This window comes from Peromyscus eremicus, chromosome 8b (genome assembly GCF_949786415.1).
Source record: "Peromyscus eremicus chromosome 8b, PerEre_H2_v1, whole genome shotgun sequence".
NCBI lineage: Eukaryota > Metazoa > Chordata > Mammalia > Rodentia > Cricetidae > Peromyscus > Peromyscus eremicus.
In genome coordinates, this window is record NC_081424.1 from 48,100,499 (window position 1) to 48,118,888 (window position 18,390).

Below are 18,390 nucleotides of genomic sequence, written 5' to 3' on the forward strand. Positions count from 1 at the left end.
GCACTTGTGTAGTATGTGTGAATTAGATGGCAAGCCTTTGTCCACTCACTGTGACTAAAAGGCTAAGGTCAGCCCTGTGTGTGAACACAGTCCACTTGCCCAGCTTTTGTGGGCAGATCTGGCGCCCTGACACCTACAGCTTTAGCTGGATCTTTTGGTATTTATTGAGTGTCATTAATTGAGGGTAATTGAGTGTAAATTGCGGCTAGAGCCAGGTCCCTGCAGAAGGGAAGGCTTGACTGGTCACAGGCTTCTGTTAGCATTTGAGTGACAACTCCCTCAACTCAGGCTTTTCCTCCCTCTAGTCATTCTTGCTGCGGTCTTCCACAAACTCCTCACGACGTCTGGTCCAGTCATGGCATTGTATTCTCCTCTAGATTTAGTTCCCTTCCATCAGCTGCCCTTAGGGCTAGAAGGAAGGAAGGTGTTTTGTTTTGCATATGCCTGCTCTTCACACTGTTCATCATGCCTGAAAGTCATGAACGAGCTGGTTTGGACATAGCAGCCATCGTGTAGCTTTTCAGAGCTCCGTATAGCCTCTCTCTTTGTGAGTCCTGTGTCGTGCAAGAGCCTAAAGTGATAAGAATTCTTTACCGTGCAACTGTGACCCTTATGTTCTGGGAACATGCATTTACAAATGGATACCAGAACCTGGAATGTAGCTGTCTTAATTGTCCATTGCTTAAAGACAGGAGAACAAGCAGTACGCTCTTCTTTTCCATAGTAGTTGGACGGGATTGGAAGAGTAGGTCTCTAGTGGTTAACAAAGCAAAACAAATCTCTCCCGTCCTTTGACTCTTGTCCCCTGCCTAGATGTGATTTATAGAGCCGAAGCATTGCTAATCTTTAAACTATACATGGGGGATATGGTTTTCCAACACCCTTCATGCATTTGACAATAAAACATCATGAAACACGTACTCTTAAGTGTTTTGTGTAATTTCTTACAAAGGACTGTCAGCAGAGTGGATAATTTAAGAGTCGAGTGGTCCAGAAACAGAGGGAAATTGTTTAATTTAAAAGCATTGCAATTTTTTTCCCCTCTAAGACAGGGTACAGGTCAAAGCATTTTACATGTGTGTTTTCTTTTAGTAAATTGTATAATTGCTAACTAAAAGAGGGGAAAGTAGAATTCTTATGGGTGCTCCCCAAATCTGAAAACCAGGGCTGTCTGTCAGCTTTCTACTACTGTGGGAATTATCAAGAAAAGAAAAAATCAACTGACAAGGAAGAAAGTCTGTTTCGGTTCATGGTTTCCAGGAGTTCATGCCAGGATTACCAAGCCCTGTTGCTTTAGGCCTGTGGCAGGATGGTACCTAAGGCAGGGATGGTGGCAGGGAGACAAACAGGAAATGGAAGGATCTGGAGTCTCAAGGGCATAATCCCAGTGGCCCAGCTTTCTCCCACTAGGTACAGCCTTCCTAACATGCCAACACATCCCAATAGCGCCATAGACTGAGGAACCAGCCCTTTCCATGTGGGCATTTGGGGACACCCCAGACCCTGAGTAGCACCAGATAATCCCTAAAATTAATATCCTGAACCATAATAGCTTTTGATGGACATTAGGTCCTATTTCTATGGCAGGCATTTTCTTTTGATAATTAAAAAACCCGAATCTATGCATCTGGGGAAGTGACTCATTGGATAAAGCACTTTCCACAAAAGCATCAGGAGCAGGGTTCAGATCTATATCGCCTACGGAAAGCCAGGTGGACACATCAGCACAGCTCTGGAGGCAGAGCCAGGGGTTCCCTGCGGCAAGCAGGCCAGCTAGCCTAGCAGTCAGCGAGCTCCAGATCCAGCAGTACACCCTGCCTCCATAAACAGTGATCGAGGAAGACACCTAACACCAAAGCCCGGCCTCTGGTTCATGTGTGTCCGAGCATACACAGAAACACACTCACATGTGAACACATAGACACACACACCGAAAGAAACGCCACAGTTATGCTGGGAATAGTGGCACAGGCCTTCAGTCTCAGAACATGGGAGGTAAAGGCAGGCAGATAGATCTGTGTGAATTTGAGGCTAGCTTGTTGTACATACGTAGTTGAGTTCCAGGCCAGTCAGGGCTACCCGGTGAGGCCCTGTCTCAAAACAAAAACAAAACAAGACTCAAAGTTATTACTTTGAAAATATAAATATAATCTGCAAGTTGTATATATTTCTTCTGATTCTGTCATATTGCTCGCTATTCACTACGTGTGATTGTATTTGAATTGAATATTTTTTACATAGATAAATTGACAGTACGTTTTATTTTTTTTTTAGTGACCGAAGGAAGCTTGCTCTCTTCACAGATTTTAGGTTTATCCTCTAGGTGTTTTTTCCTCCTGTTTTGTGCCTTGTGTTCACAAGTAAACTCACTTCTCTTTTTTTCTCCAGTGTTCTGCTGTAAAGGTTACAGCCCCACTGTGCCAGAGATCCAAACGTTAGCTAGCAAGTACGTCTGACAGTTAAAATGAGCATCCTCGAAAGCACGTGCTTCGTGGACCATGTCACGTTTCATTTCATACAATTCTGAGAGGTTGATTTTACCCTTAGCAACTAACAACCCAAATCCAGGCTGGTTCAGAGGTGGAGGTGTCAATCTGATACAGATCTGGGGTCTGTTGTAGGCTGTGCCACCTCTACCATGAATATTGTGATTTGTCTCTGGGTCGGGGAGGGACAGGGATGCTGGGCATTGAACCCAGGGCCTCAAGCATGCTAAGCAAGCACTCTACCACTGAGCTGTATCTCCAGTCCTTTTGCTTTTTAATTTTGAGACAAACTCCGTCTTCCCCGGACTGGCCCTAAACTTGTAGTACATACCCCTGCCTCAGTCTTGTGAGTAACTAGGATTACAGGCTACCAGACCCAACTGGAACTGTCTTAAGTTACTGTTATATTTATGTCTCTGTTGATTTTCAGTTATGTTCTTGGGAAAGGATAATGCTATGTAGCCCAGACTTTGCTATGAGCCTAGGATAGCTTCAAACTGTCTATTCTTCTGCCTCAGCTTTCCAAGTGCTAGGTTTACAGGGCCACATCCAGCTAATTAAGTATTTGTTTTTATATGACACTTGGGGTGCTTGAAGAGACTGCCTAGATTGTTTCTATGTCCTTCAGTGTGAGATATCTCCCAAGCGGTGTGCTTTGTTAAACCCCGCCTCCATTTATCCCTGGTTAACAACTTAAGTGGACATCAACATCCCTCTGATATAAAATACAAAAGAACCCTCACTGAGAGCCTCAAGGCTGAGCCAGAGGTCACTGGCCTATAGACATTCCCTGCTCTCCCAACTTCCTTGGGCAATACCTGATGGGCACCATGATTCGGTGTGTTGGATTTTTCACAAAGAGCAGTTGTTGATAAGTGACAATATGCTGTAAGCCTTTTCCTATTCAATGTTTTCGCAGGGAAGCTGAGAGGTGGCTCTCCTGGGGTCCCGGTGGATGGACTCATTACAGAAGAGAGCCTGAGGCTCCTTGCTGCAGCTCTGCGGATACAGGTTTGTGTGACACGGCCATTTGAGTTTGGGTGTCTTGTTAGTAGTTGCTAGTGTGTTCCAAGTGTTCCTGCCTGTCAGGTACAGTTTTAGACACTTCACACTCCTGGGGTTAAGGCCGTCTGATGTGAGGAAATGGGGACTCACAGGAGCTTTCTACTTGCCTACTGTCACATGATATGTGCATGACAGATACCCGAAGTACCGTCTGTGTAATGCGTCACCTCCCAAATGTAGCAACTCAAAACTTAAAGGGGGCATTGTCTCATAGCTTTCCCATGTCAGAGACCTGGGAGCTGGCTAGGTGTATGGCTCTAGCTTCAAGCCTGTCATGTGGTTGAAATCAAGAGGTCATCCAGGACTTGGTTGAGGGTTGAGAATTCACTTCCAAGATAGCACAGCCACACATGGCTGTTGGCATGGGACCCTGAGCTCCTCATTGGCCGTTGAGTAGGTTCTTTTATTCCTCATGATGTGGACCTCTCCACAGGGCTGCCTGCATTGCTGCAGCTAACTTCGCTCACTGTGAGTGACCCAAAAACAGAGCAAAGGATATGTTTTGAGGTGTGTTTTCTGAAATCACATGTTGCCACTTTTTGCTTTTGTTAGAAGCACCTGGCCTTTTTAGAGGGAAAGCACATTGGGCTATTGAAAAGTTTGCAGGCATCTTTTCCAGCCACCATCATCTGTGTAGTCTAAACCCTGAAGTCGCCGGCTCTTAACTATGTCTAGTGAGCATTCTGAGGATGCCAGAGCCTGCAGGCCTACATCTGTTTATCTTAATTCCACATGCATACTGATGCACGTGTATCACTGTTGAGTAATTCGGTTTCCATGTACATTTCAAATGACTGCGGAAGGATTGTATTTGGAATGGCATCACACATTTTGGAAGCTGGGCATCCAAACTCATCTTTCATGCCAGCTTATGTTGTCTTCATTTTTTCTTTTCTAATTGAGATGAAGAAGCCATCCAAGGGGCTAGAGAGAGAGATCAGTCAATCCAGTGCTTGGTCCGCAAGCCGAGCGGCCTGAGTTCAATCCGCAGCACCCACACAAAAAGCTGGGGACAGTCTTGTGAGCCTGCAATTCCAGCACTAGTGAGACAGAGGCAGGAGGATATCTTGCTGGGAAGACGGTATAATTCCAGGTTCAGTGGAAGATCATGTCTCCCAACTAAGGTGGTAGGGCTGGAGAGGTGGCTCAGTGGTTAAGAGCCTTAGGTTAACAGCCTAAGTGGCTACTCTTACAGAGGACCTGGGTTTAATTCCCAGCATCCAGATGACAGCTCACAACCATCTGTAACTCCATTTCCAGGGGATCCAATACCCTTTTCTGGCCTCTGCAGGCATCTTGTACACATGGTGCATAGAGGATACATGTAGGGAAAACACCCGTACACGTATAATAAAAGTTAATGAATTAATGATAGAAACGTAAGCTGGAGATCAGTAGAAGAAACTGTACCTGATGTTATCCTCTGGCCTCCATATATAAACACATGGACACACACAAATAAAACTTAAAAAAAATCCATACAAAATAATTACATCTTGGTATCTTTTGTGTGAATAGTTAAGCTATTTGAACAGTGCATATATCTACAAGCCTGTAGCTAGAGTTTTCCTGCCTGGCCCATGGTCAGGACAAATCTCTCTCACCGCCAGTCCCACAGCCGCTCAGACCCAACCAAGTAAACACACAGAGACTTATATTGCTTACAAACTGTATGGCCGCAGCAGGCTTCTTGTTATCTAGTTCTTATATCTTAAGTTAACCCATATCTATTAGTCTATAAGTTGCTACGTGGCTTGTGGCTTGCTGGTACCTTACATCTAGCTTTTCATGGCGGCGGCTGGCAGTGTCTCTCTGACTCAGCCTTCCACTTCCCAGAATTCTCTGTTTGTCCCGCCTATACTTCCTGCCTGGCTACTGGCCAATCAGTGTTTTATTTATTAACCAATCAGAGCAACACATTTAACCTACAGAACATCCCACACAAGCCCATCTGCAAGGCTAATTGCACGTCAATCACATTATTGCTTATATTCTATGGTAAGCATCTTGCATTGGGATTCCTTTGGCTTTGGAACCCCCTCACAGTGTTCCTGGAGTTTATGTGAGTGGCCTGTCGCCCTGACTGCCATCTGGTCTTTTTTTCCCTCTCTCTCTCCTGAAGAACATGGTCAGCAGTGGCAGGAGATGGCTCCGGGAGCAGCAGCATCGGAGGTGGAGACTCCACTGCTTGAGACTGCAGCCTCTCTCTCCGGTACCCAGGTCGGTGACACAGCACTTGCCTTGTACTGATGGCGGCTCACTCGAGTGACGCCGGGCTCTAGGCAGTCAGAGATAGGAGACCTAACTCAAGGCTTCTGAGTTTTTGTTCCTGGGAAACATGGTCTCACGTAGCCCAGGCTGATCTGGAACTCTCTGTGTAACCAAGGATGATGTGAACTTCTGATCTGCTTATCTTCATCCCCTAAGTACTGGGATTCTACTCATGTACCGCCAGTTTTATGCAATGCTTGGGTGTTGGGGATGAAACCCAGGACTTCGTGCATACTAAGCAGCGCTGAGCTACATCACCAGCCCCAGGATTTGGATTTTGGTGGTAGATAATTTCCTCTAATCACCAAACTGAGCCACCATTTCTATTACAAGTCCTTCCTGATTATGAACATGCTTACCCTGTTCGATCAATATTAAGATTGCATATCATTTCATTTCATCTTAGTGGTGTGTCCTTTATTAATTGGACACATACAAGCTGTTTTTCTTCATTGAGCAGAAAGCATTGTCTTTATGTTTGACAGAATATGGGTCATGCAGCATTTGGCAAGTGTTGAGCAGAACTAGTAACACCCAGGATATGGACCAAATTAGTGTAACAGGCAGATATTTTTCTAGTCTTAGAAAGTGACGCAACAAGGTAACTACATTCACGTGGGAGCTGCATTCAGCTTTCTTCAGGATTATCCCCTAAGACATCATGGTGATCAGGATGGGCATTTTCCCCAGCATCTTAATTGACCTGAGTTACATAGTCTCTTTGTACAATTTTGAAATACAAACTACAGGCTATAATCTTAGTGTATGATTTGGAACGGTCAGTGTGATATGACATCTGAACCAGGGTCACTGCTGACTGCCTCATCCCAGAGAGTTGGCCACACAACTTTATTGAGGTTCATGTTTCCCGAGCCCCAGGTCATCCCATCCAGCAATGCTGGGATATACAGAGTGTTGAGTAGCTAAAACCTCCAGGAACTGGCTGAGTTTTTCACTTGGTTATGAATTCTCCTAGGGAGGTAGTGAGGAGAAATGAGTCTTACTGTAGGCCAGGTTGGTCTAAAACTTGAGGTAACCCTCCTACCTGGGGCTCTCAAGTACTAAAATCACAGGCATGTGCGACCACACCCAGCTACCAGTGGCTTTCAGAATTGACCTCTTTTCTCTTCATTAGTCAGCTGTCTACTGGTTAAGCATGCCCATGAGATTGCTTTTCTCTTCACAATAGGCTGTATATCATAGATGTGCTTGCTTTGAGGCATTAGCACAAATTCCTAGGAGGAATGCTGTTCTTTATAACTTCGTCCCTATCATGGTACAACCAATTATGTAACATATCTTCTTTTTTGATTGGTTTTTATAAGCACACCAATAAAGTGTACCTGAAGAAAGCTAAAAATAATAATTATTATTATTATTATTTATATAATTTATTTATTATTAAAATAGATTCCATTTAATTGTGTACCCAAATCTTCCAGAGTGGATTCTACTTAGGTAGGGTGCTTTAGTTATTTAGCCAAATGTGATTTCTAGAGCCACTGGGAAAAGGAAGGCAGACTGTATAGTTTATAAATCACTAAAAAATTGAAATGAGCCTGTAACTCCAGCATAGGAGACAATAAAGCAGGAAGACTGAGAGTTTTCAGACCACCCAGGTCCCCAAACAAACAAACAAAAATCAAAATTGATGTCACTGTGGCTCCTCAGGTAATAAAGGGGGAGACACGGAAAATCTCCAAAATTTAGCTGCTCAGTTTCCAGGATGACAAAAGGAAAAAAGCAATAGCTAGGAAGACAAGATAAAAGAGGATTCCAGAAGCTCAGGGTGGGTGACAAGAGAAATGGAAAGATCTATGCTCGTGACCTGGGGATTGCCTGACAGGAAGCCAAGAGTTCAGCCTACACTGGCCTAAGACATCACTCTCTTCTCCCAACTTCCCTCTGGTACTTTCTGGAGCAGTGAGGATGGGGTTCGTTTACTATTATCTCCCATACCGAGGTCAGACTGCCCTGGCCCTCTTGTCTGAAGAGAATTGTAGCATCGTATGGAGGCTGAGCAGATTGTCAGCAGCAGCAGCAGCAAACGGCTGCCGCTGAGGAGTCGCCTTTAGCGGTGAGGGTGGTCTCCTGCTTCCCTCCAAGACCACTGTGCCCCAGGGACGGCCAGGGAGTGGTTGTCCTCTTATGTGTGATGCTCAAGGCTCCGGGAATAAGTGTGCCATTACTGTGCCTCTTAAACAGATGTTCAGTGGGATAAATGGACAGGTTGGCCCCAAATAAGAGAGATGTCTGGGCATATCGGCCACAGCAGTGTTCTCTGTGGTCCGCAGGACACACGTTGGTGCTGAGAGCCCCTGTAATATCAACAGCTGTTTGCTCACCTCATAGCGAAGTCTGGTGCCCAGCCACCCTTCCGATGAAGGTCCTGACTCTCCTCAGTCTGAGATTGAGTTTCGGGTACTGCATCCTTTCACCAGCTATTACGTAATTAATAAAATATTTTGAAATATTATTTTTGGACTGGAAATGGGAAAGAGAGAAAAATATGGAAGGAGATAAAACAAAATAGCATTTCCATATTTCTGAATAGCCAAGAGACACTTTGGCTAGCCAGGTGGGAGAGCATCATACAGTGGCCTTTCAATCCCCCGCTGCCTCTGAGAGCTTTGTGCTCAATGATGAGTTTACCGTAGCCATAGTGCAAAACACACAATTGCTCTCTCCGTGTGACACGGGGGTTGGGGGGGGCGTATCTTTGTGCCTGACACCATTCTGGGATCTTGGTAAGTGTTCTGTAATAATATCTCAAAAAGAAAGGGAGGAAAAAGTCACTTTCTCATGCATCTTTAATTGTTAGCAGTTGTGTTTAATTCTGCCTGGGAAAAGGGACCGCAAAGCAATTGGGTTGATTTAATGGTTGGCGGGGCACATGGATGCTTTTCCCTCTAGCATCGACCACCTAAGCTGAGGCGACGGCCTCCTTCATGCTTCTTTCTTTCCCTCCAGTGATATTGAGATTTCAAGAGGACAGACTCCAAAAGCTGTGGACGTCCTTGCCAAGGAGATAGGATTGCTTGCAGATGAAATTGAAATCTACGGCAAGAGCAAAGCCAAAGTCCGTCTGTCCCTGCTGGAGAGGTTAAAGGATCAGAAAGATGGAAAATACATCTTGGTTGCCGGGTAAGCCTCCACTACAAAATGACTACGGAGGAGACGTGTTTCTAGAACTGTCTTCCGTGTTTGTCTCTGTCCGCCTGCCCCTTGAGGGCGTTGTGTTCTGAGTTTTGTCCTTGTCCCTTTTTGTTTCAATCGACAAACCTCCGTTTGCCACAAGGGAAGGCTCCTCACCCCCAGGCCGGAACAGATTAATCTCTATTCTGTATCTAGAGGAACAAGCTGCTAATTTGGCTGTTTGACTTTTTAAATTTATTTTTTAAATTGGACATGCTAGGGCTCAAACCCAGAATCCATCATGCTATAGGCCAGGGCTCTACCATTGAACTACACCACCAGTCAAAACAGAAGTGGGGTGGCTTCTTTTAACGATGCTGGAGAACATGCTAAGCTTCATGCATGCTAAGCAAGTGCTGTACCACTGAGCTACACTCCCAGCGCCCAGGGCTTTCTTTTTCTTACCCTATACTCAATACTGCTCTCTGGGCTTCTCTCTCCCAACAAGTCATATGTTATGTAGCCCAGGATGCCCTTGACCCCTTCATCCTCCTGCCTCTCTATCTTCTAAGTGCTGGGACTACAGGCATTCATGACCATTCCCAGCTGTCCTGGACATTTAAATTCCATTTTCCATGATTAAAAAAAAAAATCAAAATAACAATTAGAAGCACATAATTTTGGACCGAGTAAGGGCTTTGAGAAGTGTGCTGCTGCGTATTCTACTTTCAAATGATATTTTAAGATACATCGTGAAATGTGCACGCTTTTGTTAGTGTCCTTGAGGGTATGTTTTCATGTGGACCTTACACAACCTCTTACATTTCAAACTAAGGTTGGGCCATTTTCAACTGTATTGACTATTATATGAAAAATAAATCGGTACTTTTCGTGAAAGGGGACAGTTGTTGTTGTTGTTTTCTTTTAAAAATATATTTGCTAGCTGAACTAGACAATCAGGGATTTGAACTATTTATTCATTGTGACATTAGAGAACATCAAGAGACATAAGTTCTTGTGTAGTTTTGCAATTTTGTGCAGTTGACTTGCCTGTGATAGGTAGGTGGGCAAGTAGGTGGGAGGGTAGATAGATAGATAGATAGATAGATAGATAGATAGATAGATAGATAGATAGATATAATGGATAGATGGAGATAGATATGATGGATAGATGGAGATAGATATGATGGATAGATGGAGATAGATAGATAGATAGATAGATAGATAGATAGATAGATGGATGGATGGATGAGATGAAGCTTGAGGTACAAAATCCATTTCTGTCTCAGGCAGAGGCATTTCTTAGCTATGGACTTGTCTCCTAGTTAATTTAAGTTTACTTACTTATCCGTGTGATAGCTTTCTGCTTTCTTTTTTGTAGGTTGTTGTCCTGGTTGGCTTTGAGGGGTTTTTGTGTTTGTTTGTTTGGTTTGGTTTGGTTTTTTTGTTAGCTTGACACAAGCTAGGGTCATCTAAGAAGAGGGATTCTCCATTGAGAAAATGCCCCCATCATATTGGCCTGTACGCAAGTCTGTGGGCTTTTTTTTTTTTTTTTTTTTTTTTGATGGATGGTTGATATGGGTGGGTATATCCCGCTATAGGCAGTGCCCCCCCACCACCACCACTCCCACCCCCACCCCCACAGCCAGGAAGCCACATTTGTCCGTGGTCTTTGCTTCACTTCCTGTCTTCAGGTTCCTGCCTTGAGTTCCTGCCCTGGCTTCCTCAGTGATAGAGTGTGATGTCAGAGTTGTAAAATGAAGTAACCCTTTCCTCCCCAACTTGCTTTTAGTCTTGTGGTGTTTTATTATAGTGATAGAAGGCAAACCAAGACAACTGTAAAAATAATGTAGTCTCACTATAAGAATATTTTAAATATTTTTAAATACTGAAAATAAACAAGAGAATAAAATATCACAAATTCTCCCACCCAGGGGAAACAGATCCTCAGGTCAGGGTGGTCTCACACTGATCAATCCTTCTTTAAGTAAGGTCATCCCATAATGTGCTCAGTGGCACACTTTTGGGATGAGCTAGTATACATTACTGGTTTCGTAGCCATGGGATAAGCATTCTATTGTATATCTGAATTAGTTTCCAGTGCCTCCAGCTCCTTGTTCTCAGTGGGGCACAGGTGTTAAGATGCCTCACCATCACTAATATAGAGTGTTTCTAATTCTTCTACTGTACTGAGGTGAGAAAATGGCTTGACAAAGGGACAGGGATGGTCCAGAGTTTATTCCCCTACTGATGGACATTTCCGCTGTTTTCAAGTTTGAGATCACTGTAAACCGTGCTAAAATGAATAGCCCTGGACATCCATATTTGTGCATTTTTCTCCTTGGGAAGCTTCTCTAGAGGAGAAATCATTTGCAGTTAACTTTTAGTATCTGCAGGGGATTGGTTCCAGGTTCCTGGGGACACCAAATATGAAGTCTCAGCCCCTCTTGTAAAATGTCATAGTATTTGTATATAATTTATACATATCATTTTATAAACAATAAGCCATTCTTAGATTGCCTATGGTAGTTAATACAGTGCAAGAGCTATGCAAATATTTATTATCCTATCTTGTTTATGGAATAATGACAAGTTTGTACTTGTTCAAGACAGTTTTTCTTTTTCCAAATAACTTGGTGTAGCACCTCCATGGTCTGTGGCTTACATGTTGCCCCTCAGGCTGCCAGCATTTGTACCCCCCAAGTTCCTTTCTAATCTGAGAGCCCAACCCTGTGTCCTTATACCTGAGCTTAGAGATATTGGTCCTATCTGCAGGTACTAGGCGGGAGGGGCGTGGTCATTCCTCCACTCCTGCGTCTGAGTTTGGAGCATCTTGTAGTCAAGGTTGCTTTTAGGCAAGTATGCCTGATGCAAGTTTGTGATGAGTAAGCACGTTTTTTGGACACTGAGGTATTTAAAAGCATCTCAGAGCTGGGGAAGGGGGTACACACCTGCACTTGAAGTAGAGGGGCTCCCTAAGGAAACACACACACGCTTTAAAGAAAATAATTAAAAATAATGTATCTGCTACATGGATTTGCTTTCCTTCTCCAGGCTTTGCGTAGTCTCGGTGGGTTTTACTGTGTTTTTTCACTGTGGTCTAGCTCAGAAGATTTGGGACGGGAGTTGTCACTCGGTTGTAGAGCTGTTTGCTTAGCATATGTGAGGCGTTGGGTTTAATCTCCAGACCCTTTAGGATAAGATCCAGGGATCTCAGGAGAAATGTGTTATCTGATAATAAAGGAAGATTCATGAAGCATTTTTTTTTTCCCTCATGAAGTGGCTGTGATATACTCCATCTGGGGCTTGTCCATTTTAGAAATAAAGCCGAGATTTAGACATGGCCCCGCCTTGAGCTAAGAACAGAGCTGACATGTCTTAAACAAAAGCTATGATGATATTGTTATCAAGTTCCCAACGTGGGAGTTAAGCCATTAAGGGCTGGCCTCCGGCCACACGCTAGATCCAGCTTCGTAAGTCTGGAGTCATGTCATCAAATGTGGTGGTTATGGGGGGAAAAAAAAGAGAGGACAACAGTAAAGGGTTCTGAATGCACAGCCATGAGAAATTAATTCAGAAAGCACATAATGTAGCTGACGTGTCTTTGGCAGTACACAGCCTTGCTCCATTGTGCGTCTTGAGTGTACAATGTGTGCCTTTTGCACTGGGCCCTACCATCACACCACACAACGCCAGTTCAAATTCCTGAAACACATGAGCCCAAACTCACATTTTCCGCTGTACCTATGAACTATTCTGCTCGGCTAGGAATACACTGGTTTAATTATGGAGAATGAAGACTTTTGATACTTAACATTTTCTTCCCATCCTTTGTAGCATGTAAGGGTCAAGTAGGTGTGTCTTTGGGTTGTATTGTGTTAGAGTGTTTGATTTTTAAAATTGTTATTTGAGTTGCTGACTTGAGCTTCGTAAAGAAAAAAAATGATGAGATGAATTTGGCTTGGGATTAGAACAGAATTTCCATCAGTTTCTACAATGACCCTAAATATGCTTCTGCTGTTCTTGTATGGCATATTTATGCAAAGCAGCGTTCTCATCATTGATGATTATTAAATCAAAATGTCTTTCAGTTCTGAAAAATATTGAAGATGCTTTATGTCCTTTAAATATTCATCCAAGGTTTAATTCTTATGTAAAAAACCATTGAACATCCATCTTAGTATGCAAATTCACTTTTTAATAAATGGTAAAATTATATATGCCAAAGAATTGAGGTGTTGGGGTTTTTGTAGTTTTTGAGACAGGGTTTCTCTTTGTAGTTTTGGTGCCTGTCCTGGATCTCGCTTTGTAGACCAGGCTGTTTTTGAACTCACAGAGATACACCTGGCTCTGCCTCCGAAGTGCTGGGATTAAATGCGTGCACCACCACTGCCTGGCAGAATTGAGTTTTTTAATTTATAATTTATTATTAATTAATGGTTGATTTGCATACCTGAGACCACACAAAAATTTCTTAGTTGAAAGGATTCACAAGTGAAATGGGATTAAGAAGCCCTGGACTAGACCATGGCCAGCATGGCTAATCACTGGCTCCCAGCAGTCTGCACTCAGTGAAACCTTACTCCATATTAGCCCATTGCTGACATGATTACTTGTGACCTCCGTGGAACTAGCCTACCACGTTGTAAATGAAAATGTAAATTGAGCTCTGGAGAGATGGCTCAGAGTTCAATTCTGAGAGAGGTCCTGAGTTCAATTCCCAGCAACCACATGGAGGCTCACAACCATCTGTAATGAGATCTGGCTCCCTCTTCTGGCCTTCAGGGATACATGCAAACAGAACACTGTATACATAATAAATAAATAAATCTTCTAAAAAAATGTAAATTGAAGTTGAGTCCTCAAAGACAGATTGAACAGCAGAAGAACAATTGTTCTTTCTCTTGAGACGATGCATTAAACCCTCTCAGTTCACAGAAACATTTGAAGCCACATCAATGAAGGGGTCTTCCTTTCTCCTATATTCAAAACCACACAACAAAGCAAAAAACAACCCGTGAAGGTGATATTGTTGAGCCCTGAGCACATCCATGGCAGAAATCTATGGCTTCTAGAGAGCCCACACTGCACTGTTTTCTGTAAGAACAAACAAATTCAGGAGCCAGGTGTGGTGGCACATGCCTTTAGTCTTAGTACTTGGGAGACAGGTACAGGTGGATTATGTGTTCAAGGCCAGCCTTCTCTACACAACAAGTTCGAGGCCAACCAGGGCTGCATAGAGAGATCCTGCACAATTAAATTACTTACTTAATTCTCCTTTAAATGCAATACATGATATATTTGTCAGTGTGTTAACTAGTTTTGGCAGCTGGGTGATTGACGTCAGACATACAGTTGTAATATAAAAACGGAAACTAAAATTTGACATAAAATTCACCTCCCTTTTTTTACTTTTAGTCAGATGAAAAGCTAGAGGGAAATGATAGCATCAACTATTACATGGCTTTTTGCAACTTTTTTAGAATATATGACCCCTCAAAGGAGAAATATTCCGCCCCCCCCCTTTTTTTTTTTTTTTTTTTGGTTTTACGAGACAGGGTTTCTCTGTGTAGCTTTGCGCCTTTCCTGGAACTCACTTGGTAGCCCAGGCTGGCCTCGAACTCACAGAGATCCGCCTGCCTCTGCCTCCCCTTTTTAAAGGCTCTTTTTATTCAGAAAATAATATTGACTTAGCATATAAAATATAGCATAAAGAAAAGTCAGAAGAAGGAGAAAATAAACTATCTCATTACTCAGAAGTTCATTTTTTTTTCTATTTCCTCCCAGGATTTTACCTTTATACCCATCCTATTGACTTTAAAGATCATGCTATAAATGACATTTTGTGTCCTACCTTTTTCTCTGAACTCTGTAACATAAATACTCTCCCATGCTTTAGAGAATTCAGACACCCAAGACATTTTTTCAGTAAACCTAAATTGCCAAAAATCCAATATGGTACATTTGAATCAAGTATAAATGTGAGTTAAACATATCACCAGAAGGGATGAAAATATGGAAGAGTGGAGGTTTCATTCTTTTTTAATTCTATTGTTAATAACTCAAATGGAGGACAGATTAAACCTTTTTTTTTTTTTAAGAACCATTCTTCAGATTGTAAGATTTCATCTTCAGTGGGAATGCTCTGCCTCTCATCAGCTACCCGTCACATGATATTTACACCTACACAGGGCTGTATTTGCTTTGCCTGACACAATGAAAACTATTGGGAATTACCCAGGGAAATATGCCAAAGGATTCTTAGGGGCTCTTGAGTTTTACATTTTTTCCCAGTTACTCTAGTGAAAAGGAATTCTGTGTGAAGACTTGACATGGGGTGCAGCTGCAAGCCTTTTGAATGTGCTCTGGTGAATTGGTCCTGCACCAACTACACTGTAGAAGATTCTAGAATTTCTGTGAATTTATTGGAAAGAACAGTTTTTAAATGTCCAAATTGCTCTCTGCTCTGAAAATACAGACTTTTATTTCCTCACACAGGAGGAAAATGAAGATCCTTTGTGTTGGTTTTATTTTTGTTTTGTTTTTTCAGAATGCCAAGTACCCGATTTAAATTTCTTCCTTTGAATGTTTCAACCCGTTTTTTTGGTGCAATTTGGAAACAACTGTACTGACTTTGGAAGACTTTCCCTTTCTACCTTAAGTAACATCTGTGAGGTTTTCTTTAAGTTGTACTAATGGCGACCTAGGACATCGATCATTAAAAGAAACGAGTGCCAACAGGGCCTTGAACTCTTCACCTCCATCAGCTGTAATGGAAAAAACAACCAAACGGACTGTCACATTTATTGTTAGATAGTAACGGGCTTTAAAACCTTCCAAATCATAAAGATGCCTATATATTTATGGCTGTTTGTGCATGTAACTTGGGAGTTCATGGTCAGGCCACGCGTAGCTGGTGCCCATGATCCTGTTTGACACGATTCAATTTTAAATGTACTTCAAATCTTTACCTCTTGTCTCTGCATAAGAAATCGCTTTGACTTTTGAGTAGACCTCTTTCCAGTTGTCACAGAATATCGTGATAAATCTCCACTGTCACTAACAGCAAACAGTGCTAAGAAAAGGCTTCGTGGCATTGCCAGACTTTTTTTGTTGCTGTTCATGTGTGCCCCGGACAGGTGTCAGCAACACAAGAAGTGTGGGCATTTTTCTTCTCCTATTAACACGTCAGAATTCTTATTATAATGTCACCTCAAAAGTCATAAAAATCATATGATAAATGTTGTAGATTCAGCACCAGGAAGGCAACCGCAGCTTGGGGATGGTGAGAGAAATGCCCGGCCATTTCCATAACAAAGAGGCTTCCTAGAAACAGAAAAGGAAACTTCACTTGGAAGTTACTCCTTGTGAAACCCACTTGACATTGGGATCTGAGCTCAGGAAGGATATGGGGAAAAACTTAAACCAAATTTTGATATCAAATGCAGAGATGGGGGTGAAATAAAATTTTATTGTCGCTCTCCTTTTATTGCTTCCAATAAATACTTCCTACTTGGTGATTTTCCTGTAGTGTGTTCGTTGGCAGCGAGCTGAACAGTCCTGTGTTTCCAATTAAGACTTGGCTGGCTGGCTAAAGTTTGAGGTCATCGCGGGGTGTGTCTCCTTCAGCTCTGCCAGCACATCCTTGGGAGAGAAAATGGAATCCTCCGTGTGACATAAAGCGCAGCTCTACAGACACATAGGTGGCTTTTGCAAGATGGTGGTGTCTGTTGGGCTCTTTGCTTTCTTTGATTCAGGGTGCATCTACAAAGTGTGACGTTGACTCGGAGCCTTGTGTAACAGTCTCCACTGGGACTCCCCTTGATGCCGTGCTGTTTAGACAGTTGGAGAGGGGCCTGATAAGCCCTCCTTCCTGTGACCCAAGCATTTCCAGTTTATTTCATCAAGTAGTATCTAATTGGCCCATCAGAAATCCCTGCTGTGTGGTGGTCAGCGGTGGCCCCATTTGTCGCTGAGCTCATCAGTTCTTGGTCCTCATCCTGATTCAGTCCTTGTGGCTCTTCATCTCTAGATGTGGTCTTCCTTAGCCTCCTTCCAAGCAATGTCATGTCCTGCTGCCTTCTCCATATGTCCTTCTTGACTCGGTCCTTTCCTGACTGTTCCTTAAAGGACAATGTACCCAATGGCTCTTTACTTATCTTTACTTCTTGTATGCTTACATGCCCTGGGTGATCTTGCCCATTCAGAGCTTTGAACTGTTGACTGTAGCCACACTTTCCATCTGTAGGGAAACCCACTAAAGCAGATGAAAGCCTAGAGTGCAATGCCTTGTATTCGGCTCACTCTGCATTTTATGTAGGTAATATTTATCTGATAGTCATATAGCTTAGAGTTGAGGTCTTCAGGAAGTGTCCCTTGATGTTCCAAAGCGAGTGAAACCTTGTTCCACATGCTTTTAATACAGCGCCTGCCCTGTTTCCTCCTCTTGGTGTTTATCACAGTTGCTATAATCACTGAGTTATCTGTATCTCCCATCAGTTAGAAGTCCTGGTAGGGAGACACAGAGTCTGACATGATCATATTTGTGTTCCAGGGTCTAGCCCAGTCCCTGACTCATGATAGTACTGAATAAATATTTACTGTATGAATGACTGACTGATCATGTCACAGGGGTGTTCTGAGAGAGCTGAGGACAGAGATGTATCAGAAGGCACGCCTTCCTCCTTGTGATAACATCACCAGATTTTGTAGGTTAGAAAACTCGGTCGTTAGAGTTGTTGTGGCCAAGTTTCCTAGACACCCTGGCTCACACCATGTAACTCATAAAAAAAAAATGAGGTTGTAAGCACTGAAGAGAAAATTTAAGGAATTTTAGTGATGGTTAAAGTATGCTGTAGAACGGTGCTATGGGACCTTACTTGGGAATGAAATATCACAAAATACAGCAATAATATGAGCATGCAAAACTATGTCTTTGTGTGGTGTCCTGGGAAGTCAACTCCTCTATGTAGGGGTGTCCTTCTGGGTGTGCAGTGGACTCTGGACTTACTCATCTAGCATTTGTACTTTTGACCATGTTGTCCTCTACAAAATTTATAATTGCAAAGCACATAATTTAGTTAAACAAGAAAACCTCAGTACTTGAAGTAAGTTTATGATTTTGTATTGGGCCAATTTCATGGCTAGTCTGAGGTGTGTGTAGCCCACGGGGCCCCAGATTTAGTTGAACCTCCTAGGATGTAGGCAATAACGGAATTGGATGTCTCCTTTGGAACAAGAGACTTGGTCCTAGAAATGTCACCTGGCCTGCTCACTTTGGCAGCACATACACTAAAATTGAAATGATACAGGGAAGATTAGCATTGGCCTTATGCAAGGATGACATGCAAATTTGTGAAGCATTCCATATTTTTAAGAAATTCAAAATCTAATACAATATCCATTAAAACATCTCATGGGAATGTGCACTCAT

At 42.8% G+C, this 18,390-nt stretch overlaps 1 protein-coding gene and 1 non-coding gene across 2 annotated transcripts in view; both read left to right on the plus strand.

Annotated features, from left to right (window-relative positions):
* The window catches only part of Mthfd1l (methylenetetrahydrofolate dehydrogenase (NADP+ dependent) 1 like), a 189,338-nt gene that overhangs the window by 39,169 nt on the left and 131,779 nt on the right, over positions 1 to 18,390 (plus strand). Inside the window, exons 9-11 of the mRNA XM_059272782.1 lie at positions 3,406 to 3,497; positions 5,674 to 5,771; positions 8,793 to 8,966. Coding sequence (XP_059128765.1) covers positions 3,406 to 3,497; positions 5,674 to 5,771; positions 8,793 to 8,966 — 364 coding nt within the window. The remainder of the gene's footprint in view (positions 1 to 3,405; positions 3,498 to 5,673; positions 5,772 to 8,792; positions 8,967 to 18,390) is intronic.
* Positions 18,225 to 18,331, plus strand: LOC131918919 (U6 spliceosomal RNA). The gene has a single exon (XR_009381138.1). It is a non-coding gene; the product is annotated as a U6 spliceosomal RNA (small nuclear RNA).